The 22,798-nt window shown below is 51.3% G+C and overlaps 1 protein-coding gene and 1 long non-coding RNA gene across 2 annotated transcripts; one reads left to right on the forward strand and one right to left on the reverse strand.

Annotated features, from left to right (window-relative positions):
* Nucleotides 1-1,942: 1,942 nt before the first annotated feature.
* Nucleotides 1,943-22,654, forward strand: LOC138441434 (uncharacterized). Its single transcript, XR_011257345.1, has 2 exons — nt 1,943-2,073; nt 21,087-22,654. It is a non-coding gene; the product is annotated as an uncharacterized lncRNA (long non-coding RNA).
* ARSI (arylsulfatase family member I) lies at nt 2,924-10,472 on the reverse strand. Its single transcript, XM_069592429.1, has 2 exons — nt 9,520-10,472; nt 2,924-5,178 (listed from the first exon to the last, which is right to left on the reverse strand). The coding sequence occupies exons 1-2, from the start codon at nt 9,837-9,839 to the stop codon at nt 3,774-3,776; spliced, it is 1,725 nt and encodes a 574-aa protein (XP_069448530.1). The 5' UTR covers nt 9,840-10,472; the 3' UTR covers nt 2,924-3,773.
* Nucleotides 22,655-22,798: the final 144 nt, after the last annotated feature.

The raw sequence follows: 22,798 nt of genomic DNA on the forward strand, positions 1-22,798 counted from the left end.
CCGCATGTGCACCACCCCCCAGCTGCAACTTGCATGCAGGCCTGCTTGCCACAGCCTGGTGGCAGGAGTGGATGCTTTGGAGGGTGCTGAGCTTGGCTCCTACACACTAGGACAGGGAACAGGAACACAGGCTGTGCACGGGCAGCAGGGCCAAATTCCCGGGTCACAGCAGTGGGTGACAGCTGACTCTCCTACATGAGCTCACACACACATGCCTGAGTGCCTCAGGGTCCTGCAGGGCCTGGGCGGGCACCATAGAAAACGTGCCATCCACACGGTCCCCGTGAGGCCTGTCCCATTAAGGGCAGTGAGCATGGGGGCAGAATCAGTGGAAAGTGGGCCAAGAGAGCAAAGAGCCTACAGAGGGTCTGGGTGGAGAGTGATCTGGTTCGTTAACTGCAGTGAGTAATGCCAGCCTTGCACTCAGAAGGGAGAGGAGGCAGGGGTCAGGCCCTGTACCTTGAGGTGTCCCACAGAGGTAGCACAGCTACTGGGCCCAGGTTTGCACAGCCCAACCTGCGGCTTGCGGACCCAAGTTCTAGTCCTGCCGTTGGCAGTGAGTGCTTATGGCAGTTCTTCTTTCCCACTGAGACCTCCGTTTCTTCCTGAGAAATGTAAAGACAAGATGTTCCTTCACTGACTCCAAGGACATGAAAAATAGTTCTTTCCACTTTAGAGCCAAGCCCTGTGCTAAGCACTTTACATATTGCACTATTTTTATACCTCACAACAAATGTCCGGGAGATTGGTACAATCATTGCCTGCTTTGCAGAGATGTGGCAAGACCTACTAGTCGAAGATTTGGTTGACTTCAGCACCCCTGCCCTGTTTGTAGGACTTCACTAGAGCTGGACAGGCCCAGAGTCAGCCCATCCCCTTATAGACAGGGGACTAAGGCCCAGAGAGAGGAAGCTGCCTTCATGCAGTCGCTGAAGTCAGGAGCTGTCAGGATGACAATCCAGAACACCTGACTCCCACCACAGTGCTCCTTCCCTTATCCTCCTCTGCCCCCCTCTTTCCTGCAGTCAGGGCTACTTGCCTAGGTCCCAAGGTGCCCAATAGGCACCAACAGAAAGGAGGACATGGTGCCAAGGCCCAGCAGGGGATGTGCCCAGAGCCCTGCTCCTCCAGCCAGGTTGGGGTTCTCCCCTGGATCCCAGGGGCCTGATCACCTAACCCACCTGGCTGGCAGATCTGTGGCTGTTTGGTCCAGTCAAGGGGAAAAGAGGGGAACTGTCTGGCATCTCCAGGCCCCACTCCCCTCAGATCTATGACCAGGGAACAGAGCTGCCCCTGGTCTGCCCACCCTTCTACCCCTCCCCGCCACAGGTACTGCAAGCATCTGCCTGGGCATGCCATCCAGAGACCTGACACAGAGTCCAGACCCAGGTGCCCTGGCTGCAGGGGAAGGTAGGAGCCATAGGCAGTAGGAGGAAGGGGACCGGGCAACATGTTCCTCGCTGGGCGGAGCAGAAGCCATGGCAAGCAGGCTGAGCCTCTCATCACATTGCCCTGAGTCCTGAGTTGCTCCTTATCCTGAGACCCTCCACCAGTCCTAGGCCCCAGTCAGCTACCAGCACCCTGGTTAGGTAGGCTTGGGGTTTGCTGTGCCATGGACAGGGTCACAGGCTGAACTTGAGCGGGGCTCCTGGCCTGTTTGCTGGTTTCTGGGTTGGGCAGGACACTGAGGCTGATGAGCTCTAGGCTGGGTTGAAGATAAGATCAGGCCTCCTTCTCAGGGCAGCAGGAACGGGCACCAGCCCCAAGCCTCCGTCCCAGGTGGGCTCTACATGTTTAGGGCCCAGTGGGCCACAGAGGGGATGCCTTGGTGCTAGGAACAAGTAGAAATAGGCCTTTTATGGTCCTGCACTTGTGGCCACCAAAGGCAGAGAAGTAGGGCTAGATGAAGCTGGAGGCGGGGCTGCTCAGACAGAGCCAACTCAGCACACACGAGAGGCCTCTGCTCAGCTGGTGTGAGCCTGAGGAAGCAAGGGAGTCCTGGCTCCATACCACTCTGGAAGGGCCCAGCCTGCACGACTGGGACAAGGGTCCTGCAGGGCCACGATATCTCAGGTAAGTGGCAGACCATAGATGAGCCAGCCCTGGGGTATGCTGGACCTGGGACTGCAGAGTTCCCCTCCAGAACAGGCAGAAACGCTGCGGGTGGCTGGAACCCAGAGGCCTCAGCTGGTTGTGGCCCCTGAGTAATCACAACCCAGGCATTGACATTCTGGAGACAGAGAAGGGTTCTGGTCGAGGGAAGCCAGAATAGGGAAATGAGAGCAGGGTTGGGGGAAGGGGCCCAGAACATGGAGGTCACCTCCACTGTGCAGCCCCAGCCGGACCGTCACTCCTGGGCTCAGCCACACTCTGCAGTAGGCCTGCCGCTCTGCCACCAAGTCTTGAACCCCTCTTACTGCACCGCACCCACCCCACCCCACCCCACCCCACCCCACCCGTCCCGCTCATCCACATGCTGACGAGTCCTAACAGGCCTCCTTTGCCAGAGACAAAAATAACTATTTTCAAAATTCACAGCAGGGCTTTCGCCTACACACGCTGCACGGACTGGAAGCTGAAGGGAGATATGCAGAACGCAGTGTGCAGATAGAGGCCGCTACCCAGCCAGCGAGCCCTGAAACCCCCACGCCCTCCTCCCCACCGCCCAGCCCGTGTCCCCCAATACACACACGCCCAGTGGTGCCCAGAACACCTAGGGGGTGGGTTCTCAGTTCATTCACTGTACACAGGGACAGTGAGGTCCAGAGGGGGCCCGAGGCCACACAGAGGATCTGGGGCAGGACTGGGCCAGAACCCACATGTTCTGTCCCCTGGACCATACCCAGGACCAATGGTGAGCTCACACCTGGCCCAGGACGCACGTGCACACACCCACACCAGCTCACAGCACTGCAGCCCTCGCTTCTGTGTTCCTGCATTTTAATCAAGTTCACGGGTTCCTCTACAACCATTACTGCGGCCGGTTCTCTACAGGCCTGTGAGGTAGGCAGAGCCAGGGCTACCATCCCCTTGTGCAGGTGTGGAATTCGAGGCCCAGGAAAGAGGACTGGGCGCAAGGTCAGAGCTGAACCCAAATGCTCTGATGGTTGGCGTGGGGCTCTTTGCACAGTTGCTTCCACTACTTTAGATCCTGCAGCAGCTAACAGCCAGGCCCAGTCCTCCCCTTCCCTCCCAGGAAGGGGAGCTCACCACCACCAGTCTGTCCCCAGGACTGGCCCAGGTCTCATGAGGAGCCAGGAAGGTCCCAGGCCCCTGCACCTCCAACCTCAGTACTCAGGGCATGGCTTCAGACAGAGGTCAAGATCGTCATGCCTCAGCTCGGGTCCAGGCCTGGAGCTGCCTCCGGGTGGCCCCTCACCCTGGAAGTACCACAAAGGTTCAGGGTTCAAGAGCAAGGCCTTAAGTGAGCTAGGCGGTGACAAAGTCGGTGGGAACTTCACTGTGGTCCCAGGCACCAGATCCACACCACAGAGTGACAAAGTCATTAGAGCTCATTCTCCAGATGAGGGAAATGAGGCTCAGAGAGCTCGTGCAGATCACCAAAGGTCATAGAGCAAGTCAACAGAGGCAGGACTGGGACCCCGGGCATCCCAGGCTTGTTTATTCTCCCCCAAGCCCCAAACCAAGCTACCCACCCTTCAACTGAGAGACTGTATGGCCCCCATTTCCCTGAAGAGGAGGACTTGACTGGAAGCCCCTCCCTGGTGAGGAACAGGGCCAGCTTGCATGGGAAAGTATCTCAGCCCCACCCATCAGATCCGATGGGACATCAGTCTGGTGTTGAGTTTACGGAAAAAGGATCTCAGCTTGCAAATCTTGCATTTTTTCTTGCGTCGCCCCCTGGACTGGCTTCGAGCCCTGCCTTCCTCCTCTTCTTCATCTTCTTCCTCATCACTGGCCCAAGGCCCCCATGCACCCCCATTAAAGTCAGGATGGGCCCGGGGATTCTCAGCTGGGTATCGCACAGGGATAGCTGTGCGGTTATAGTCCACCAAGCGGGCCAGCAGGGCTCGGACCACATCTGGCCGCTGGCCAGCGAGGTCCTCCCGTTCGTAGGGGTCAGCACTGATGTTGAACAGCCACACGGCCTGGCGGGCACTGGCCATCCTCTCCAGGTTCCACCAACTGCCAGGGAAGGCGGCCAGCGTCTGGGGTGGGATCCAGTCGCCATAGCCGGGGTCTCCCGTCAGCAGCTTCCACTCGCCCACGCGGATGGCGGCCTGCACGGCGGTATTCCAGATGCCGAAGCCGCCCTCCAGGGAGCCGTGCCGGGCATGGTTGTAGAGTGGGTCAATGTTGTGCAGAATCTCCGTGCGCGGTGAGGCCCGGCCCTCACTGATGGCTGGCCACACGTCATAGCCATCCAGCCCATCAGCTGCCGAGGCAGTGCCCCCTGCCAGAGCCACCAGGGTTGGGTACCAGTCAGTGATGTGCACCAGTGCCCGGCTTGTCCGTCGCTTTCTCTTGAGTAGGGGGCTATGGACAAAGCCCAGGCCCCGCACACCCCCTTCCCAGTAAGTGCCCTTGCGTCCTCGCAGCGGCCAGTTGCTGCCCCCCGAGAAGGTCTGGCCGCCGTTGTCACTGGAGAAGATGATGACACTGTTGTTGTAGAAACCATGGCGCTTGAGGGCCCAGGTGATGTTGCGCACGGCCTCATCCATGCAGGTCACCATGGCCGCGTACTTCCTCCGCGCCACATTGCCCATGGTGCGGTAGCGGTACAGGTACTCGCGCGGGGACTGCAGAGGCGTGTGGACCGCCTGGAAGGCCACATAGAGGAAGAGGGGCTGCCGGGGGCTGTGGCTGGCTAGGATGTGGCTGACGCGCTGGGCATAGAGCAGAGTGGAGTATTGGCCGCTGAGCCCCCAGGCCACATTCTCACCCTCGTGCAGGTCGAAGCCGCACACCCCTGGGCCATCACAGTTGTCATAGGTGTAGTAGTCCACGTTGCCTGTGAGCGAGCCCAGGAAGGTGTCAAAGCCCCGGCGCGTGGGCAGGCACTCCTTCCGGTAGAAGCCCAGGTGCCACTTGCCCACCATATGGGTAGAGTAACCCAGCTCCTGAAGCTTCTGGGGCAGGGTCACCTGGTCCAGGGGCAGACAGTTGGGCTGCCGAGGGCGGATGATGGAGTGCTGAAGTCCTGTGTGGATCTGGTATCTGGCAGGAAGAGGAGAGGACACAGAAATCACTGGTGAGGCAGAAACCACTGTTCTGGCTCCCCAACCTCCAACACTCACTCCGAGGTGAGCTCAGGTCCCAGCATTACCCGCAAGAAAAGTAAAGTAACTAGTGCTGTGCTGTGCTTAGTCGCTCAGTCATGTCTGGCTCTTTGCAACCCCATGGACTGTAGCCCGCCAGGCTCCTCTGTCCATGGGGATTCTCCAGGCAAGAATACCGGAATGGGTTGCTATGCCCTCCTCCAGGGGATCTTCCCAGCCCAGGAATCAAACCCAGGTCTCTTGCAGTGCAGGAGGATTCTTTACCAGATGAGCTACCAGGAAAGCCCAGTAGGTATTATCAAATGTGCCCAGCACTTCGAATGCATTAGCTCACTGAACCCTCAAAATCAACTGAAGCAGGTATTTGTCATCTTACAGATGAGGAGGTTGGAGCCCAAAGTGGTTAAATCACTCAAGCAGTATCACACAGCTAGGAAATTGGGGAGTTAAGAGTTGAACCCAAGCTAATCATGACAACAACAATAACAAAGGCTGGTGCCAGCCACTTGTATGCTCAGTATTGCGGTGCTATGCCCTTTATAGGAATTATCTCACTAAATCCTCACTTTAACCTGGGGGAGGGGTGCCTATCATTATTATTCCCATCTCCCAAATAAGAAAACGGAGGCTCAGTAAATTAAATCATTTAGCCAGCGAGTCACACAATTAGTAATTAGAATTGGGATTTGTATCCCCAACAGTTTGACTCCAGATTTCAGGGTCCCTACATTCTAAGCCACTAACTAGTCATGGGGTCTAGAGCAAGTCCTCCTCTCATAGATCAGTTCAGTTCAGTCGCTCAGTCATGTCTGACTCTTTGAAACCCCATGAACTGCAGCACGCCAGGCCTCCCTGTCCATCACCAACTCCAGGAGTGCACTCAGACTCACATCCATCGAGTCAGTGATGCCATCCAGCCATCTCATCCTCTGTCGTCCCCTTCTCCTCCTACCCCCAATCCCTCCCAGCATCAGAGTCTTTTCCAATGAGTCAACTCTTCACATGAGGTGGCCAAAGGACTGGAGTTTCAGCTTCAGCATCATTCCCTCCAAAGAAATCCCAGGGCTGATCTCCTTCAGAATGGACTGGTTGGATCTCCTTGCAGTCCAAGGGACTCTCAAGAGTCTTCTCCAACACCACAGTTCAAAAGCATCAATTCTTCGGCGCTCAGCCTTCTTCACAGTCCAACTCTCACATTCATATAGGACCATAGGAAAAACCATAGCCTTGATTAGGTCGCTAAGAGTCGGACACGACTGAGCGACTTCACTTTCACTTTTCACTTTCATGCATTGGAGAAGGAAATGGCAACCGACTCCAGTGTTCTTGCTTGGAGAATCCCAGGGACGGGGGAGCCTGGTGGGCTGCTTTCTGTGGGGTCGCACAGAGTCGGACGTGACTGAAGCGACTTAGCAGCAGCAGCATTCCCTCTTAAAAGTCCAGCCCAAATGTTACCATCACTATAAAGTTTCTCACTCAAAGAATGAGCCACTTTTGCTTCTGGGTTCTTACAGCATTAAGTACAAACCTTCACTGGTCCCACTTAGCCATAGGATTCTACTTGGCTGTACATACATGTTCTTGGGCCCAATGATATTTAATGAGACTGCCCCTTACTCCTCTTTGTATTCCTAGTGCTCCGGAGATGTTTCAAGGACACTCAATTACTTATGAAATGAATGAATGAAGAATGACTCTCAAAGGATTTCAGAACCAGAAGGGACTCAAATCATTTTCTAGTTTATTCATCTCAACTTAAAAAGAAATTAAGGTTCAGAGGAAGGGAAAGACTGTTTAAGTTCACTCAGTGGTCAGGAGCAGAGCCAGGACCTGAACATAAAGCCAATCAGAGTCCCCAAACACAGGCCCTTTTCTGGTAGATTAGGCTGCCACTTCTTTCCCCCATGGAGGCCCCAGTTAGCTCATGTGAGGAGTGAGCTGGTTGGAATGGGACACATGTAAAAACTGTCCAGCTCGCAGATGTTATGAGACCAGTTCTCAGGTGCCTGCCTGCAAGTTTATGTGGCCCTGAGATCCAGGTCACTCACACAGGCTAACACCCTGAGGTAGGAGCAAACGGTGAGCAGAACTCTTCATTCCCCATTTATTCATTTCTATCCCATTTCTTCTTCTGTGGTCAAGGGGCCCATGTTATCTGCTTAGAGTGTCGCCGTCACTCAAGCTTACAAACCCCAGCCTAAGTAAGAAGCCTGGAACTTCACAAGTGTATTAGAACCCCAGACCTTTTTCTCACTCCCAGGCATCCAAGTTAAGCCAGTCATGACCTAAATTCCTGATACCTTTAAGCTGGTCACTGGGGTGCATTTTTCTGTTTTGGTTTCCTTATCTTAAAGCTGTTTTGGTTGTCAGCTATCATTAGCTACTACTGCCATTTTTAACACTATAGGCTGCACACACTATTTCACTTACTTTGCCTAAGTAACCTCCAGTGAAGACTGTTATTACCTCCATTCCACTGATGATAAAACTGAGGCTCCCAAGAGTGCAGCAACAGGCCCAAGTTCAAGATGGCTGGCAAGCAGGAGCACTGAGCTTTGAGCCCAGGTCTCAGTAACTCACACTTAAAATCTATCAGTGATGTGGCCTCTGCAGACCCTGGGTTAAGCTAATGAACGATTAGATTTGATACAAGAAGTACCCAAGGGCCCCGAGTGGCAGTAGGCCTCTTTTTCGCAGAGGCTGGACACCATAGAACCCTGCTTGGTAAAGTGGGTGGGCCAGCTAAGAGTCACTAGTCTGTCTGCAAGTGAGTAACATGGGAAACTGGCTCTCTCCAGCTTTACCAAACACGACTGGATGCACTAACAAACACTAATGAGAGTAGTCAGCATCAGTCAGATGGAGCCAGCTAGCTGCAGGGGGCAGAGGGCAGACACTGCCCGGCCACGCTCAGCTAACTCTGCAGATGAGGGGGTGGGGAGGTGGCAGGGCTGGAACGCTGCCCTGCATGCTGCTCATTTCCCTGCTTAAACCAAAAGTCATCTCTCGGAGAGAAAATGCTAACTTGTGCACCACTCTTGGGAATGCAGATTCCTCCTCCCTCTTCTGGAAGCCGGCTAACATTGGATCTTTACTGTAGCCCTCACCCCCAACTCATACACTTGAGCCCCTTCCTCTTTCCGATTCTCTCTCTCAGTTCCTAGAGCTAAATGCTAAGTGCCAGGTTGAAGAAAGAAAAGGCAACTATTTGATTCCCAGCTCCAGGGCCCCTCTAAGCACCTGGCTTCTCAGACTTCTCTCCTACCCATCCCGAACCTGGGCACAGGCACCGAGTTTGGCCCTCCCTGACTCTGTGACTCAGTTTCTCCCATCCAGGAAACAGGAAGACTATGGCTCTGGTTTCTGAGATCATGCTAGTGGCTTCTGGATGGAATTTGGGAGAAAGCACGCCTTGGACCCCATCCAAGGAGGATTAGCTTCAGCCTTGCCAAAGGATTTTCTCCTAAGTGGCCAGAGTTTGCCTTCCACACACCCACCTCCTGTTTCCCTGCTCTATTAATCCTGTAATCCTACCACCTTGCCTGTGGACAACTCCTTACAGAGAAAGCAGCACGTCTCCTTGGGGCTTCCAGCCAACTTGGGAGGATTTTGCAGATGAAAAAACAGAGGCTTTGAGAAATGAAGCAACTAGCCTAAGGCTACACAGGTCAGGCATCCTGTGTGCGCCTTTCTCCTCCACCTATCCATTCCTTGGCTTCTTCCCAATGTCATCATTAAACAATTTGGAGGCCCTAATCCTTCCAGTAACATTGTGGCTGCCATTTATTGATAACCAAGCAGCCTATATGCAACTGGTTCCATCCTCATCACTCTTTTTCAAGATTAAAAACTGTTCTTCACCCCATTATATGGACAAGAAAACTGAGGCTTAGAGAAGTTACACACCCTGCTCAGGGCCTCAGGGTATGTAAATATTAACAGAAGCAACATTCAAACCTAGATGTCAGAGGCTTCCACGTTCCTCTAACAAAGAGATGATCAGATATCTCCTTCACATGGTATGGAGTCTAAATGTCCTAGGACATCAGAGGGATTAGATCCCCAAAGATGATCCAACCCATTCAGTGTACAGGTAGGGAAACCGAGTCCCGGAAAGGGCAAAGGTCTTTACTAATGATCACACAGTCAACTGGAGACAGAATTGGCTGTGAGCCGGGGCTTCCCAGCTCCCAGTGGTGTTAATGTCAGTACAAAGTGAAACCTACAGCTGGGTTTATTTGGGGCTTGGACCGGCATCAGTGGCTTGGGTCATGCTTACCTGCCGGTGAGAAGTTGGCTCCGTGAAGGCGTGCAGATGGGCTGGATATAATAATTCTCCAACTTGACACCCTCGGCTGCCAGGCGGTCCAGAGTGGGGGTTTCGATATCTGAGCCATGGTAGCCCACGTCGTGGTAGCCCTGGTCGTCGGTGAGGATGAATATGATGTGGGGAGGCTGCGGTGGAGCAGCCGAGGGGTGCTCCACGCCAGCCTCCGCGGGCGCGTCGGCCACCAGGCTCGGCTTGGCCCAGTCCCAGGACAGGTAGCCGAAGCCGAGCAGGCTAACTAGAGAGAAGCCGGTAAGGGCGTGCATCGCCATGCCGGCCCGTGCGTCCCGGAGCGCAGCGCTCCCAGGGCCTCACCGCCTCGCGCGCCCAGGGCGCACGGCCCGCACGCCCGCCGGCTGACTGGCCCGGACGCTGCTAGAGCGCTCAGCGTCCCCGGGGGGCGACCCAGCGGTCGGTCCGGGACTGGCTGGACGATGAGGCCGAACCTGCGCGGCCGCAGCGGGGCGCTCTGAGGAGGTCAGGCCCGCGCAGTCTCCCGCCGCCCCAGCGCCCGCCCTGCGCCGCTCGTGTCCCTCTCCCCTAGTTCAGCCAGGCCAGCCTGAGACACGGTGTGGCGGCTCCCAAAAAGTGCTCTCGACCATCCTCTGACTCCCCTCTTCGTTCTAGCCCTTGATTTCTCCCGCCTCCTAATTTCTCTCGCCTCTGCTTTCCCTTTCTCCTCCTCCCGACCCTCCAGCCCCCGGCCCGGCCTCTCGCCCCGCCCGGAGTCGGGAGAACTGTAGGCTCCCCTTAGGGAGGTGGGCAGGACCCCAGAAGAGAAGAGGGGAGGGAGGCACTGGTTGGGCGGGTCTGTGGGGGACACCGCGGGAGAGAATGAGAAAAAGTTGTAACATCTGCCGGGGCCGAGCCCCAGGTGGAGGGGCGGGGCGTCCAGCGGCGGCTCCGCCCCCGGGCGGGAAGCCCAGGCCGACTGGGCCCTCCGGCTCCAGCCTCCGCCCTAGCCCAGACTGGGGAAAGGAGGAAGGGGGGCTGCTTGGAATTCGATGGAATGGCTCTGGAATGGCCTGGTCAGACATTCCTCGATCAGGGAGTCTTAGCTTATCCGAGCGCCAGTCCTGGAAGGGATGTGCATCATTTTCTATTCCAACCGGGTCAGTCCGCCACTGGAGACACTGAGGCCTGGACGTGGCCAGAAACTCGTCTAAATCACAAACAAACTGGTGGCTTCTTCCCCGGGGCTCACAGTGGCTGTCTGAAGTAGCAGTAGAGACAGCAGTGGAGAATAGGGAAGGCTGTGTCACTTGGCTTACCTCTCTCCTCAACCTCTCCCCCTCCTCATTCTTCAGTTGACAGCTAGACTGGCAGCACTAATATCCAGAGGACAGGAGCTATTGTACACATCTCATTATCCCCAGGCTCCAGAAGCTCCATCAGTACGGGTATCGCTGGGATGAACAGATGAATGGGCCTCGAGGGTCACCCAGGCTAACACCCACTCAAAATCTCTGTACCAGGGAAGGCAAGCTTGGGGGACTCCTGGACCAGGCAAGTATCACACATGAGTCAAGCAGAGAGGCTGCTGTGTTACCAGAGGAAGGCAGCAGGCGCATGGGGCAAAGGACCTCAGCCTTGAGTCCAGCTGACCTTCGTTATGCAAGAATGTGGACCAGTGTTTGCAGATCTTCTGATTTTCCAAGAACACCCAAATCTAGATTGTTATGAGAAATATTCCGATTGTTAAGAGCTAGTAATTCGTTTAAAGCCAAATCAAAGCACTGTACAGGCCAAATCAAACCTATCAGGAGGGACTGCCCTGGTGGTCCAGTGGTTGGGAGCCTGGCTGCCAATGCAGGGGACATGGGTTCAATCCCTTGCCCAGGAACTAAGATCCCACACGCTGTAGGAAAATTAAGCCCTTGTGCCACAACTAATGAGCCCGTGTGCTAGAGCCCACAAGCTGTAAGAAGAGAAGCCTCCACAATGAGAAGCCCAGGCACCACAAAGAAGAATAGCACCCGCTCTCTACAGCTAGAGAAAACCTGGGAATAGCAGCAAAAAGAGTCAGAAATAATTAATTATTTATTTAAATAAGAGAAAGAGAAGATTTGCATACTGCTGTCTAAAGCTACTTCCAGCTTTTCAAGGACTGGCTCCCATCAGTTTAAAAAAAAAAGTATAGGGAATATTTTAGGCCATTGGGTGCCTGTTTGCACCTTCCGCTCTGCATCATTGTTTTCTAGATTTTAACGAGGCTGTATTTTTTAATGGGAGAACTGAATTAAACAAAACTAGTTAGTGTTTTTTTTTTCCTTGTTTTTTACTACCGGAACTTCAGTCTTTAATATGCTGATCTCCAAAAGCTGTTTTTCCCAATTTTATGTAACCAAGGACCCTCTTTTTCACAGAGCTCCTCTAAGAGCCAGTGTTTTAGGAACTTTGACATACAAAGACTGCCCAGGTGGGTCTTCTCTCCCAGCATCTTTTCCCTGCCAATATTCTGCTGTGATCCCTTCTCTTTTCTTTAAAACCACTGTGTGTGGGGAAAGAAACCAGACCTCCAAAATAGCAGCCCAAAGTGAATCTGCATTTCGAAATGAGGGCTGCGTGGGGCTGGCCACTCCTGTTTGCTCAAAGCCCCATATTTAGGATGACCAGATTTATCAGAAGGGAAAACTGAGCCTGTTGTTCTGGCAGAAGAAATGTTGAGGACAGACAGGAAAAATACAGCGTCCTGAGGGGAATGCTGCTAAAATGGTGCTTCCGGAGGCTTCGGCCTGAGGCTGTCCAGGATGTCAAAGTGGGACAGGTCACAGGAGGTCAGATGGACTTGGGTTTTGCATTTTTTGCATTGTCTGTCCCAGACCTGGGTTCTTGGTTCCTGAACTGACCAAGTTCCTCCTGAGAAATGGCACAAGGAGAAACAGCAAGGGGGATGGGGTGGGGATGCAACCTTGAAGATACAGATCCAAGGAGGCCAGCTCACAGGCTGCAGATTTCTGTGGGGTTGCCATAGGGACAAGACAAGCAGAATTTCTGAGAGTTCAAGACCATGGACTCTGATATCATGCTGCTTGAGTTCAAATCCTGTCACTTATTTGGGGTTAGGCCTTGGGCAAATTACTTGGCCTCCCTCAGCCTCAATTTCTTCATCTGTAAAATGGGATGATAATATAAACGCAATACAACACTGTGCTTAGTAAATGCTTAGCTCGCAGTAAGCACTCGATGAATGTCAGTGGTTCTGATGATTGTTATCTGTGCTTCTGAGAGAAAAGATTGAGTCCTGTGGGTGCAAGTTACTGGAAAACAGATTTCAGGCCAATTTAAGGGATTACTTTTGTAGGAAATCTGGCAGCTTGCTTAATAAAAGGATGGCAGTGATGGGTGAATCACCATGTGAAGAGGAGTGGGTGGACTCTTGTTCCCCAATATTCACATTTAAGAGTACCTTAGTAATCACTGGAACCCACAGTGGCTTCAGAGGGTTCCATCCTTGCCTCTGATATTCTAGAGAAATAAACCCTGACCCTCAAACTCTTCCTTTAATGCCATTATACAACTGGGTCAGGGTGCAACATTGAAACTAGACATTTCTAAAGGCTCAGAGATGACAAGCGGGGAGCTTAATACACAGAGTAATGTGAATCCAGGTCATGTCGCTTTCAGAAGGTGGCTCACTCTTCTCTTTGTGTTCTCTACCATGCGCCTACCTGCCCTCTTTCCTAGGACAATGTCCATCAGCACTGCCCCCATCCAGGTAGACTCTCAGGAACTCCAAGATGTCTCAAGTTCAGACCCAAGAAGTAAGGCTCAGAGAAACAGAAATTCCCTCTCCAGCTAAACCAGCCTTTGCAGTTTCTAGTTGAGAAGATGATTGACAGCAGAAATATTCACAGGGGAAATCTGCTCCCCTATTCCTATAGGAGCACACCTACCCCATCAACCCCAAAAGACAGCTATATGAAAACCCTACCAGAAGCCTAACACCCGCACACGAAATGCAGATCAGATGTGGCAGGCGTGTAGTGGCGTTACTTGTGTCGGAGATTTCCATTGATAAAATCAGACTTCAAAAAGCTCTGAGCTCCTCATTATTGGAACCAGGCAACAGGGGGGGAAGGTGCCCATCTGTCCAGGAGGTAATAGGAAAGATTCCTGAACTAAAATGGAGACCAAAACTGAAGGACTTTAGGAGTTCTTTCCAATTTGAAATTGTTATACTTCTAATTCTTTGTCTCCAGAAAATTTAGGATGTCAAGATATAAAGGTGAAAAACAGGTCAGTCTTTTTTTGTGGCTTTGTCTTTCATTGCTGTGCGTGGTATATGTGTGTGTGCATTTGTGGAGGGGTGTGTGTATGTGCGTAGGTGTGTGTGTGTATTACTGTAGGGGGGATGTGTGCATGTGTGTAGGTGTGTATGTTATGTTTAGCCATCTTTGAACTAAAATTACCTTAGTACAGATATTATTTCCTTCTGATTTAATTGACCTTGGCAAAGATCTTATGCACAGATTATGCATGCTGTCATCCTCTGCAACTCAGTTTGTCTATGCTGGACCAAATCAAGGATCAAAAGAAAACATAGAAGGCCTCTGGATAGACAAAAATGTCACAGAGTTCAATCCTTTAACTTGGAGCAGAGCTCCCCAGGCCTTCCTCACTCCAAGCCTGCTGACTCTTACTTCACACACAATTCTTACAAGGCTAATGATTTCATTTGTCAGCCCAAGTATTTTGGGAGCAGCTCGGAGGGAATACATAAGAAGGTGGCAAGAGGCACCTGCCTGTTTCATAGTAATACAGTTTCATAGTGAAAACATTAAGGAGAAATAAAGGAATACACATAAAATCAGCCTGATAAATTCCACAAGCCTGAGAGTTTGGAGCCATCTGATGCAGAAACAAAGAGCCATATCCACCCAAACAGAATCAAGGGCATCACCAAATCACAGCTGAGCACAGAAGTAATGATGGGTTGTCCTCCAGAGTGTCAATCCTGTTCAGGATCCTCTTTTTAAGAAAGCTAGGGAAGGCATCAACTATTTTTTCCCATCCAGAATGGTTACTATGACAAGTTCATGGTGTAAGCTCAGCTTCAGCTTGTAGAGGATCCTCCCGGAAGTTGCAGGCTCAGGAGGCACTGCCTTCTGTAGTAATTCCATGGTGATGAGGGTGCTGCACAGCTCTGATACTGGAGATCAGGCTCAGCAACCAGGGGCCAGTATAGCTCATCCGCCTCCTGCCTCCTCCTCACATCTCTCAGATGCCAGCATTATGATCCCTGCACGTCAAGCCCCATAAGCCTCTGCAGCTTGAGAGGGTGCGTGGTACTCGTCCAAGAAGCCGGTGGGAGCACGGAATTCCACTCCAGGGGCTGTTTCTGATAGTTTGCATTGTTCAGTGACCACTGGTTCTTGCTTTAACCCCTATGCTGTCAACTAGTGCATCATTAACCATAATTCATTAGTGTTAATGGTAAGGTCAGAGGTGTCTAAGAAAGCCAAGCTGGCTACCATAGGAAAATGTATTGCCAGGGCCCCAGTGAAGTGTGTGTAAGGAGTTCAGGTAAAGACTAGCCTGCCCACGTGAGCCAGTCTCCCTGGTGGGCAGGCTGAGGGGCAGCTGAGGCCCAGTTCTTGCTGGATATTACTGTGCTGGGGCAAAATGGTTCTGGGAGGAAAAGTGCTTTCCTCCTTCATGCTGGGGCACCCCCTTTAGCATTTCCGGGGGAGATACATTCCCCCAACTCCTGCTTCCAGGACCTCCTGGTGGTCTAGCTGAGCGCCCCTTGCCTGTCAAGATCCTGTGTTAGACATCTGAGCCTGGAGTGGCAAGAGCCCATGCACCCAAAGCCCCTTGCTTTTAACCCTTCACAGGGCCCCAGCCTGGGGCATTTCAATGGCTCCTTTCTCTGGCGCTCAATGAAACATTCTTCCGAGCAGATTATTGAAAGCAGAGCTCTGGGTACACAATGGGCGCTCTGTGCTCACAGTTGCTGCCCAATCTGTTTGCCCAGCCCGACTGTGGCCTTGCCTCTCCGCACACTCCCCACCCTCCACCCCCCCGACCCCGGCCCCACCTCGAGGCCAGCTCAAAGGGAGGCCATATGAAAGGACTTGTTCTCCGCCTTCTCAGAAGTTCCCGCCGTGGCATCCACCAGCCTGGGGAGAAGTTAGTCTAACGGGTCCCAGGACTGCCTCCAGCCCACCCGTCCATCTGTCTATCTGGGGTTCCTCTCACTTTGATGTCCAGAGGCTTCTGTCTTCACTGATCAGCTGGTTTCTCTTTCTCTCACATACACACGCAGATATGCACACGTGCACACACATATGCACACACCAGATGGGACTTTCCAAGAAAGAGGCGAAGTCTCAGACAATCAGATAGAGCGTGGGGGCCACTGAAACCCAGTCAAATTGGGGGGTTCCTGAAACAGAGGATGCCAGGCTGCCCACCAGCACTGCCACCCCCTCCTCCCAGCCCAGGGCTCCACGTTCCTTGCAGGTTCAGGAAAGGCAAGAGCATTCGGGTTAAAGGTAAGATGCCAGAGCCAGACTGCCTGTGTTCCAGCCCATCCCTTCCATTTGCTAGCTGTGTGACTTAGTTATCTGAGTTAACCTCTCAGCACCCCAGTTTACTTATGTGTAAAATGGAAATAATAATAGTACCCAGCTCAGAAGGCTATTGTCAGGACTATAACAGACAAGGCAAGCGAAACTCTTAGCACAGTGCCTGGTGCATAATAAGCTCTCGAGAATGGATGGCTATTGTTATTATTGTTACTATACTTAGATTCTATTGTCATTATATTTAGAGTCTATTCCTACAAGTGTACAGCCTCAGGGACAAAAATCCACATTCCCTCTAAGTCAAGTCATTCCTCTCCTCCAAAACATTCAATGGCTATCCACTGACTGCAGTAAAAAGAAAAGAATCCAGCTCCCTCGGTCCAGCACTTAGGGGGAGAACTTTGATCTCCCCCTACATCATAGTCACTGGATACATGGAAGGTAAATGAGTACCATCACCATATTTCAGTTGTCATCATCTATTGTACTACTTGGAGAAACTGGCCTTTAGCCCAAATGTATAAGGAGACTCTGCCTGGGGAGGGGGGGGGAAATCCCTAAATGATTCCCAGTTTGAAGTTCAGAAGTTAGAATAATAATATCTTGTGTTTATTAAACATCTACTATGTGCCTGGTACCATGCATGACACTTTACATCCATTATCTCATGCAGTCCTAAGTGAAGTGAAGTGAAGTCGCTCAGTCGTGTCCGACTCTTTGCGATCCCATGGACTATAGCCTACCAGATTCCTCCATCCATGGGATTTTCCAGGCAAGAATACTGGAGTAGGTTGCCATTTCCTTCTCCAGGAGATTTTTCCATGCAGTCCTATGATGTAGGTAAAATTATTACCATCATCTTACAGATGGAGAAACTTGAGAAGTAAAGAAAGAGTGGCTCAGACAGTAAAGAATTCTCCTGCAATGCGGGAGACCTGGGTTCTATCCCCGGGTTGGGAAGATCCTCTGGAGGAGGGCATGGCAACCCACTCCGGTATTCTTGCCTGGAGAATCCCATGGATGGAAGAGCCTGGCGGGCTACCGTCCATGGTGTCACAAAGAGCCGGACATGACTGAGTGACTAAGCACAGCACAGCACAAGTCTTTTGCTCAGGGTCACACAGCTGGGAAGTGTCAGGATTTGAAGCTAGGTCTAAAATCTAATGACTGCTGTCCATTCTCCCTCCCGTTAAAGACACTAGGTCCATCTATAGTGTCTTCACTACCATTTTCCCCTTTGCACGTGAGTGGTCAAACGCCAGCTCTCCCAGTGTACTGGAATGCTCTGGTGGCCCCAAGGGCTCTGGGAGGTCTGAATGGGCCTGGAAATGTCACAGATACATACTCTAGGAGGCTCCCTCACACCAGCATCCTAGGTGGGTCTGGCTCCTGAAGGTTTTCACCCCTCAGGCCTCGAAGGGGAAGGGAACCACCCGGCAAGCCTGCTCTCAAGCCTGTTCCCTGCCCTCAAAGCCCCGTCTTTGAGACCCCGCTGCCAGCTCCAGTAGCTTCAGGATGCCCCAAAGCCCTTCAAGGCACAGGCTTCCCCTGGCTGTCTGTCTTCTCAGACCCAGATGTCACCTGTCAGCTCTGCTTCCCTGTGAAACAAGAGCCAGCCTCTCAGGGCAGCAATCTTGCTGGGCTTTTTCTTTTCGGGGACAGCACAGCACAGCCCCCGCTGCCTCCTGGCCTTGGCTAGACAGCTCTAAGGCAAGAATGCGCACTAATGACAGGGACAAGGCTTGCCTCTGTTCCCATGGCAACTGCTGCGCTCTACTTAGTCAATCACTTTTTGAAGCTCCTGCTGGTGTGAAGTTATTTTGCAAAGAAATGCTTAACTCTTATCCAGGAACTCTGCTTTGGGTCTTCAGATCCTTCCAGGTCCCTTATAAAGTTGATTTTCTCTTTCCTCCCTTTGTTGGAGTCCTTTCATCTTTAAAGCTCAGCTTCAAATCCCACCTCTTCTAAGAGACCTTTCCAGATCCCCACACCCCTCCCTTCCCCATGTGGAGTCAATCTCTTGCTCCCCACACTCCCCTGGGGCGTGTTTATGGCTTTATTAGATCACAGCCTGCCTGTTTCACAGTTATTTATGTGTCTCCTTCTGAGCCCCTGGTGAGTGATCAGCCCATAGTAGGTGCTAAACAAACATTTGTTTGAATTTATTTGAATTTCCCTTTCAGGGTTTTTTAAAAATTACTATTATTAACAGTACAGGCCATTACTAATAATCCCTTATGCTTGTAAAATTATTTACAGTTTATATATAGCTTCATGCTTGAGGGCACTGCTTTAAACCCCAGCCCCACCCTTGCTAGCTAGCTGTGTGACAGCATACAAGCCTTGGAACAGCTTTCAACTATCAGTAAAATGGATTGTTGCAAATATTAAAGTAAACGTGTAAAAGGTTTACTTAGCACAGGGCCTAGTGATGCCTCAATAAATGTTAGCTATTACTATTTTTGTGGTCTCATTTGGACCCCACAAAAGCACTAGGAAGGACACACAAAAAGACTGAGGCTCAGAGAGGGAAAGAGTTCCCCAAATGTTCAGACATCAGTCGAGTTCTATGGTGGGCACCTGCTGGCTGCCTTGGAGCCATTTTCCCCTCTCCTGGAGCCAGAACCCAGATTTTCCTTTGCACAAATGCTTCCCAAAAAAGAAAAATTATTAATTTTTTTAAAAAAGATTATTTCCTTGGTGGTCCAGTGGTTAAGAATCTTTCTTCCAGTGCAGGGGACTCAGGTTCAATCTCTGATCGAGGACCTAAGATCCCACATGCCATGGGACAACCAAGCCCGTACTTAGTTGCCATAACTACAGAGCCCGTGGGCTCTAAAGCCCCGGGGCCACAACTGGAAAGAAGCCCATGCACCACAATGAAGATCCCACGTGTGGCAACTAAGACCCTACACAGCATCTCTTCCCCCTCTGCAAATATTTGTAAGTTAAAAAAAAAGAACTACTCTTCCCCACTGGTGGGTAAACTCCAGGGGCAGGCTTGGATAATCAGAGCATCAGATGTCCCCCTGCCACAGGGATGGACAAGGGATCCAAGTCTGTCCAGCGAGACTTGATTCTTAGATTTTCATTTGAATTTTTGATAAGATAGTCTCTTTTTTACTGGACTGTAAGCCTGGACCTGCCTGGGGCTAACCCTAACAGAGAGGAAAGCAAAGCGCAGAGGCAGACAGATCCATAATAACAGCATCTGAGCATCTGAATCCTGAAGCCAGAACCACCCTTGGGCGTGAGTGATGTGAACCCATACGGTCTTCCTGGTGCCAGTTTGCGTTGATGTCTGTCACTTGCATCTGAACAAGTACCAGCTACTGCTCCTCCACACAGAAGTCAAGGATCTCTTCATCCCATTCATTCACTTGAACACTTATTGAGCACCAACTGTGTGCCCTTCACTCTGTTGGCCTGAGGCTACAGGGGTGGACAGGACAAATGACCTGGCCCTCTGGGAGTAAATAGTCTACTGCCTTCCCACTTCACATATGACTGAGGCTCAGAGAGGGGGATGCCCCAAAGTATGTGCTGTTCACAGTGATTTAGGGGATCAGGGTCCTTGGGTGAAGCTGGGCAGGGGCTGAGGCAGGCAGCTGGGACCTGTCAGTTATCAGCAGGACTGGTTTAGGAAGTCATGACTTTCTGCTCATCCTGGGTCAAAGCAGGAAGGTTCTGGGCCGGACCTTAAGTTGAATGTAGAGGCTGAAGTTCTAGTCCCCTGTGTTCAGAGATCCAGACAGGGGACAGTTTTCTGGGAGTAGTGTGGCTCTGAGGTCTGAGTTGGGAGGATTTGACTCCCACGCTCTTGGTATAATGGATAACCTCTCCTTTTGAGCTGGAACTCTGATTGTTAAAGGTGCTCCAGCATCAAGATTATCTTGGTAGGATAAATCTGGGAGAAGGCTTCTTCTCCCAGGAGTTTTCACCACACTTTTCAAAGGGAAGGGCCCTGCTTTCCAGCCGAAGCTGAGGCTAGTTTTTCTACTTTATTTGATGACTCACGCCTGGGAAAACCCAGTCTCTCCAGGGCTGGGCCCCTTGGGGAGGCTTCGATGTCTCGTTGCTTAATTTACACTCAGTTTGTTTTATCTGTCTCTGGCTCATCTGTGTCTGACATGGGGTCTGGCACACAGTAGGTGAATAAGTTTTTCTCAAATGAATGTTTGTGGGGGTTTTTTAAGACTGAGAGAGCGCCTGTTCTGAGGCAGATGGACCATAAAACGAGTACAGCATAAGCTTCAGGATCCCTTGCTGGCATGAGCCCTTCCCGAATCCCCAGGAGGGGCCCTGGCCGTGTGTTCACATGGTCATGTGCTTCCGTGAAATTTGCACAAGTCATTTTAACTGCAGTGGGCTGAGATCACTGACTCCACTCTGACCTCCTTCCTCACTGTCATATTTTCCTTGTGTCAGGATGGCTGTGGCATTTTGGGGTCTGGCTAAAGGGAAGGTGAATTGGGGAAATATTTAGTCTGCGTCAAGTGACTGTGTAGGTTCCATGTACAGGTAAGTCAGCTGTGTATTGAAATATCTTTGGGACCCTCTTTCTGTCCATGGAGGCCATTCACCTGTCCAGATGTACAGGCTCAGACCTCACACAGTGATGTGAACGTGTCCCCCCATATCTGGCCACAAAAGTATGTCTTAGAGAAGAGAAACAGTTTGAAATCTAAAGGGCCAGAAACTAGGCTATGGAAAATTCTTCCAATTACCAGGCCTGCCTGGCCAATTGTAAACAGAGGATTTAGTGCTCAGAGATACTTAGACACAATGGAAATTATTTCTTGTCAGGAATATTCTTTGTCATACAGTTTATACAATTAGAAATGTACCATAAACTTTTATTTCCTTTTTAAAAAAATTTTATTGGAGCATAGTTGTTTTACAAGATTGTGTCAGTTTCCGCTGTACAGCAAAGTGAGTTAGCAATAGGCATACACATTTCCTCTTGTTTTGGATTTCTTTCCCATTTAGGCCACCACGGGACACTGAGCAGAGTTCCCTGTGCTAATACAGCAGGTTCTCATATGAAGAACAGTATGGATGTTCCTTAAAGAGTGAAAACTAGAACTGCCATATGACCCAGCAATCCCACTCCTGGGCATACACCCAGCTGCTGCTGCTACTAAGTCGCTTCAGTTGTGTCTGACTCTGTGCGACCCCATGGATGGCAGCCCACCAGGCTCCCCCGTCCCTGGGATTCTCCAGGCAAGAACACTGGAGTGGGTTGCCGTTTCCTTCTCCAATGCGTGAAAGTGAAGTCGCTCAGTGGTGTCCGACTCTTAGCGACCCCATGGACTGCAGCCCACCAGGCTCCTTGGTCCATGGGATTTTCCAGGCAAGAGCACTGGAGTGGGGTGCCATTGCCTTCTCCAGGGCATACACCCAGAGAAAACCATAATTCCAAAAGACATGCACCCCAGTGTTTATTGCAGCCTTGTTTACAACAGCAAGGACATGAAAGCAACCTAAAAGTCCATGAACAGAGGAACGGGTGAGGACGATGTGGCGCATACATACAATGGAATTTTACTCAGCCATGAATAAAAAGGAATGAAATTGTGCCATTTGCAGAGATGTGGATGGACCTTTTATTTCCTTTTGATGATTATCCTGTTGTCAGTGAGTCGAGTGGTGTCCCTCCAAAAGGACATGTTGAAGCCCTAACCCCCAGTACCTCAGAATATCACCTAGTTTGGAAAAGGGGTGTTTATAGGGGTTCTCAAGTTAAAATTAGGTCAGTAGGCTGGGACCTACCCCAGCATGACCAGTGTTCTTACACAAAGGGGAAGTTGGATACAGAGACACAAGCAAAGGGAAGACCCCGTGAAAAGATGAAGGCAGAGATGGAGTGAAGCATCTGCAGGACAGCGCACACGGAAGATCGTCAGCAGAGCGCCAGGGGCCAAGGAGGAGGCCGGGGCAGACTCTCCTTCACGGCCCTCAGCAGGACCAGCCCTGATGACACCTTGATTCGGACTTCTGGCCTCCAGAAACGGGAGGCAGTAACACACTTCTGGCATTTAAGCCTCCCAGCTTGTGGCGCTCTGTTATGGCAGCCCATGTGTCACGCGAACTAAGACACCCATGGAATAGGATTGGACAGAAGACCTGTGTCTCTAGGCCACCAACCTGGAGCAGTACCACAATCAGTGAGTCCATCCTGTGTGAAGTCCTGTGTTTTATGCATTCCAACTACCAGAAATTAAAAAGTACGGGGGACTTCCCTGGTGATCCAGTGGGTAAGAATTCACCTTCCACTGCAGGAGATGCTGGTTTGATCCCTGGTGGAGAATTAAGATCCCACAGGCCAAGGGGCAACTAAGCCCACGTGCCACAATTACTGAGCCAGAATTACAGAGCCACTCTTTCTTGGTTCAAGTTAAAAAGTTTTGGAGACTTCGTGGCTATATTATGAATGGGAATGTAAAACAGTGCAGCAACTGTGGAAAACAAAGAGCAATGAAAGATCCCACATGACGAAACCGGGACCCAACACAGCCAAATAAGTAAATATTTAAAAAGAAGCAGAAAGAAAAAAACAACTAACCATGAAAGAGGAAAGAGTGATTACCTTTCTATTTTCTCTATAGAAAGCGGTGACAAAGTCATTTTCCTAAGATTACCTAAGTAATTTCCTAAGTTTACCTAAGATTGCCCCTGTGGCCTGCCCTCATCCCCTAAAT

This window comes from Ovis canadensis, chromosome 5, assembly GCF_042477335.2.
Source record: "Ovis canadensis isolate MfBH-ARS-UI-01 breed Bighorn chromosome 5, ARS-UI_OviCan_v2, whole genome shotgun sequence".
Classification (NCBI taxonomy): Eukaryota; Metazoa; Chordata; class Mammalia; order Artiodactyla; family Bovidae; genus Ovis; species Ovis canadensis.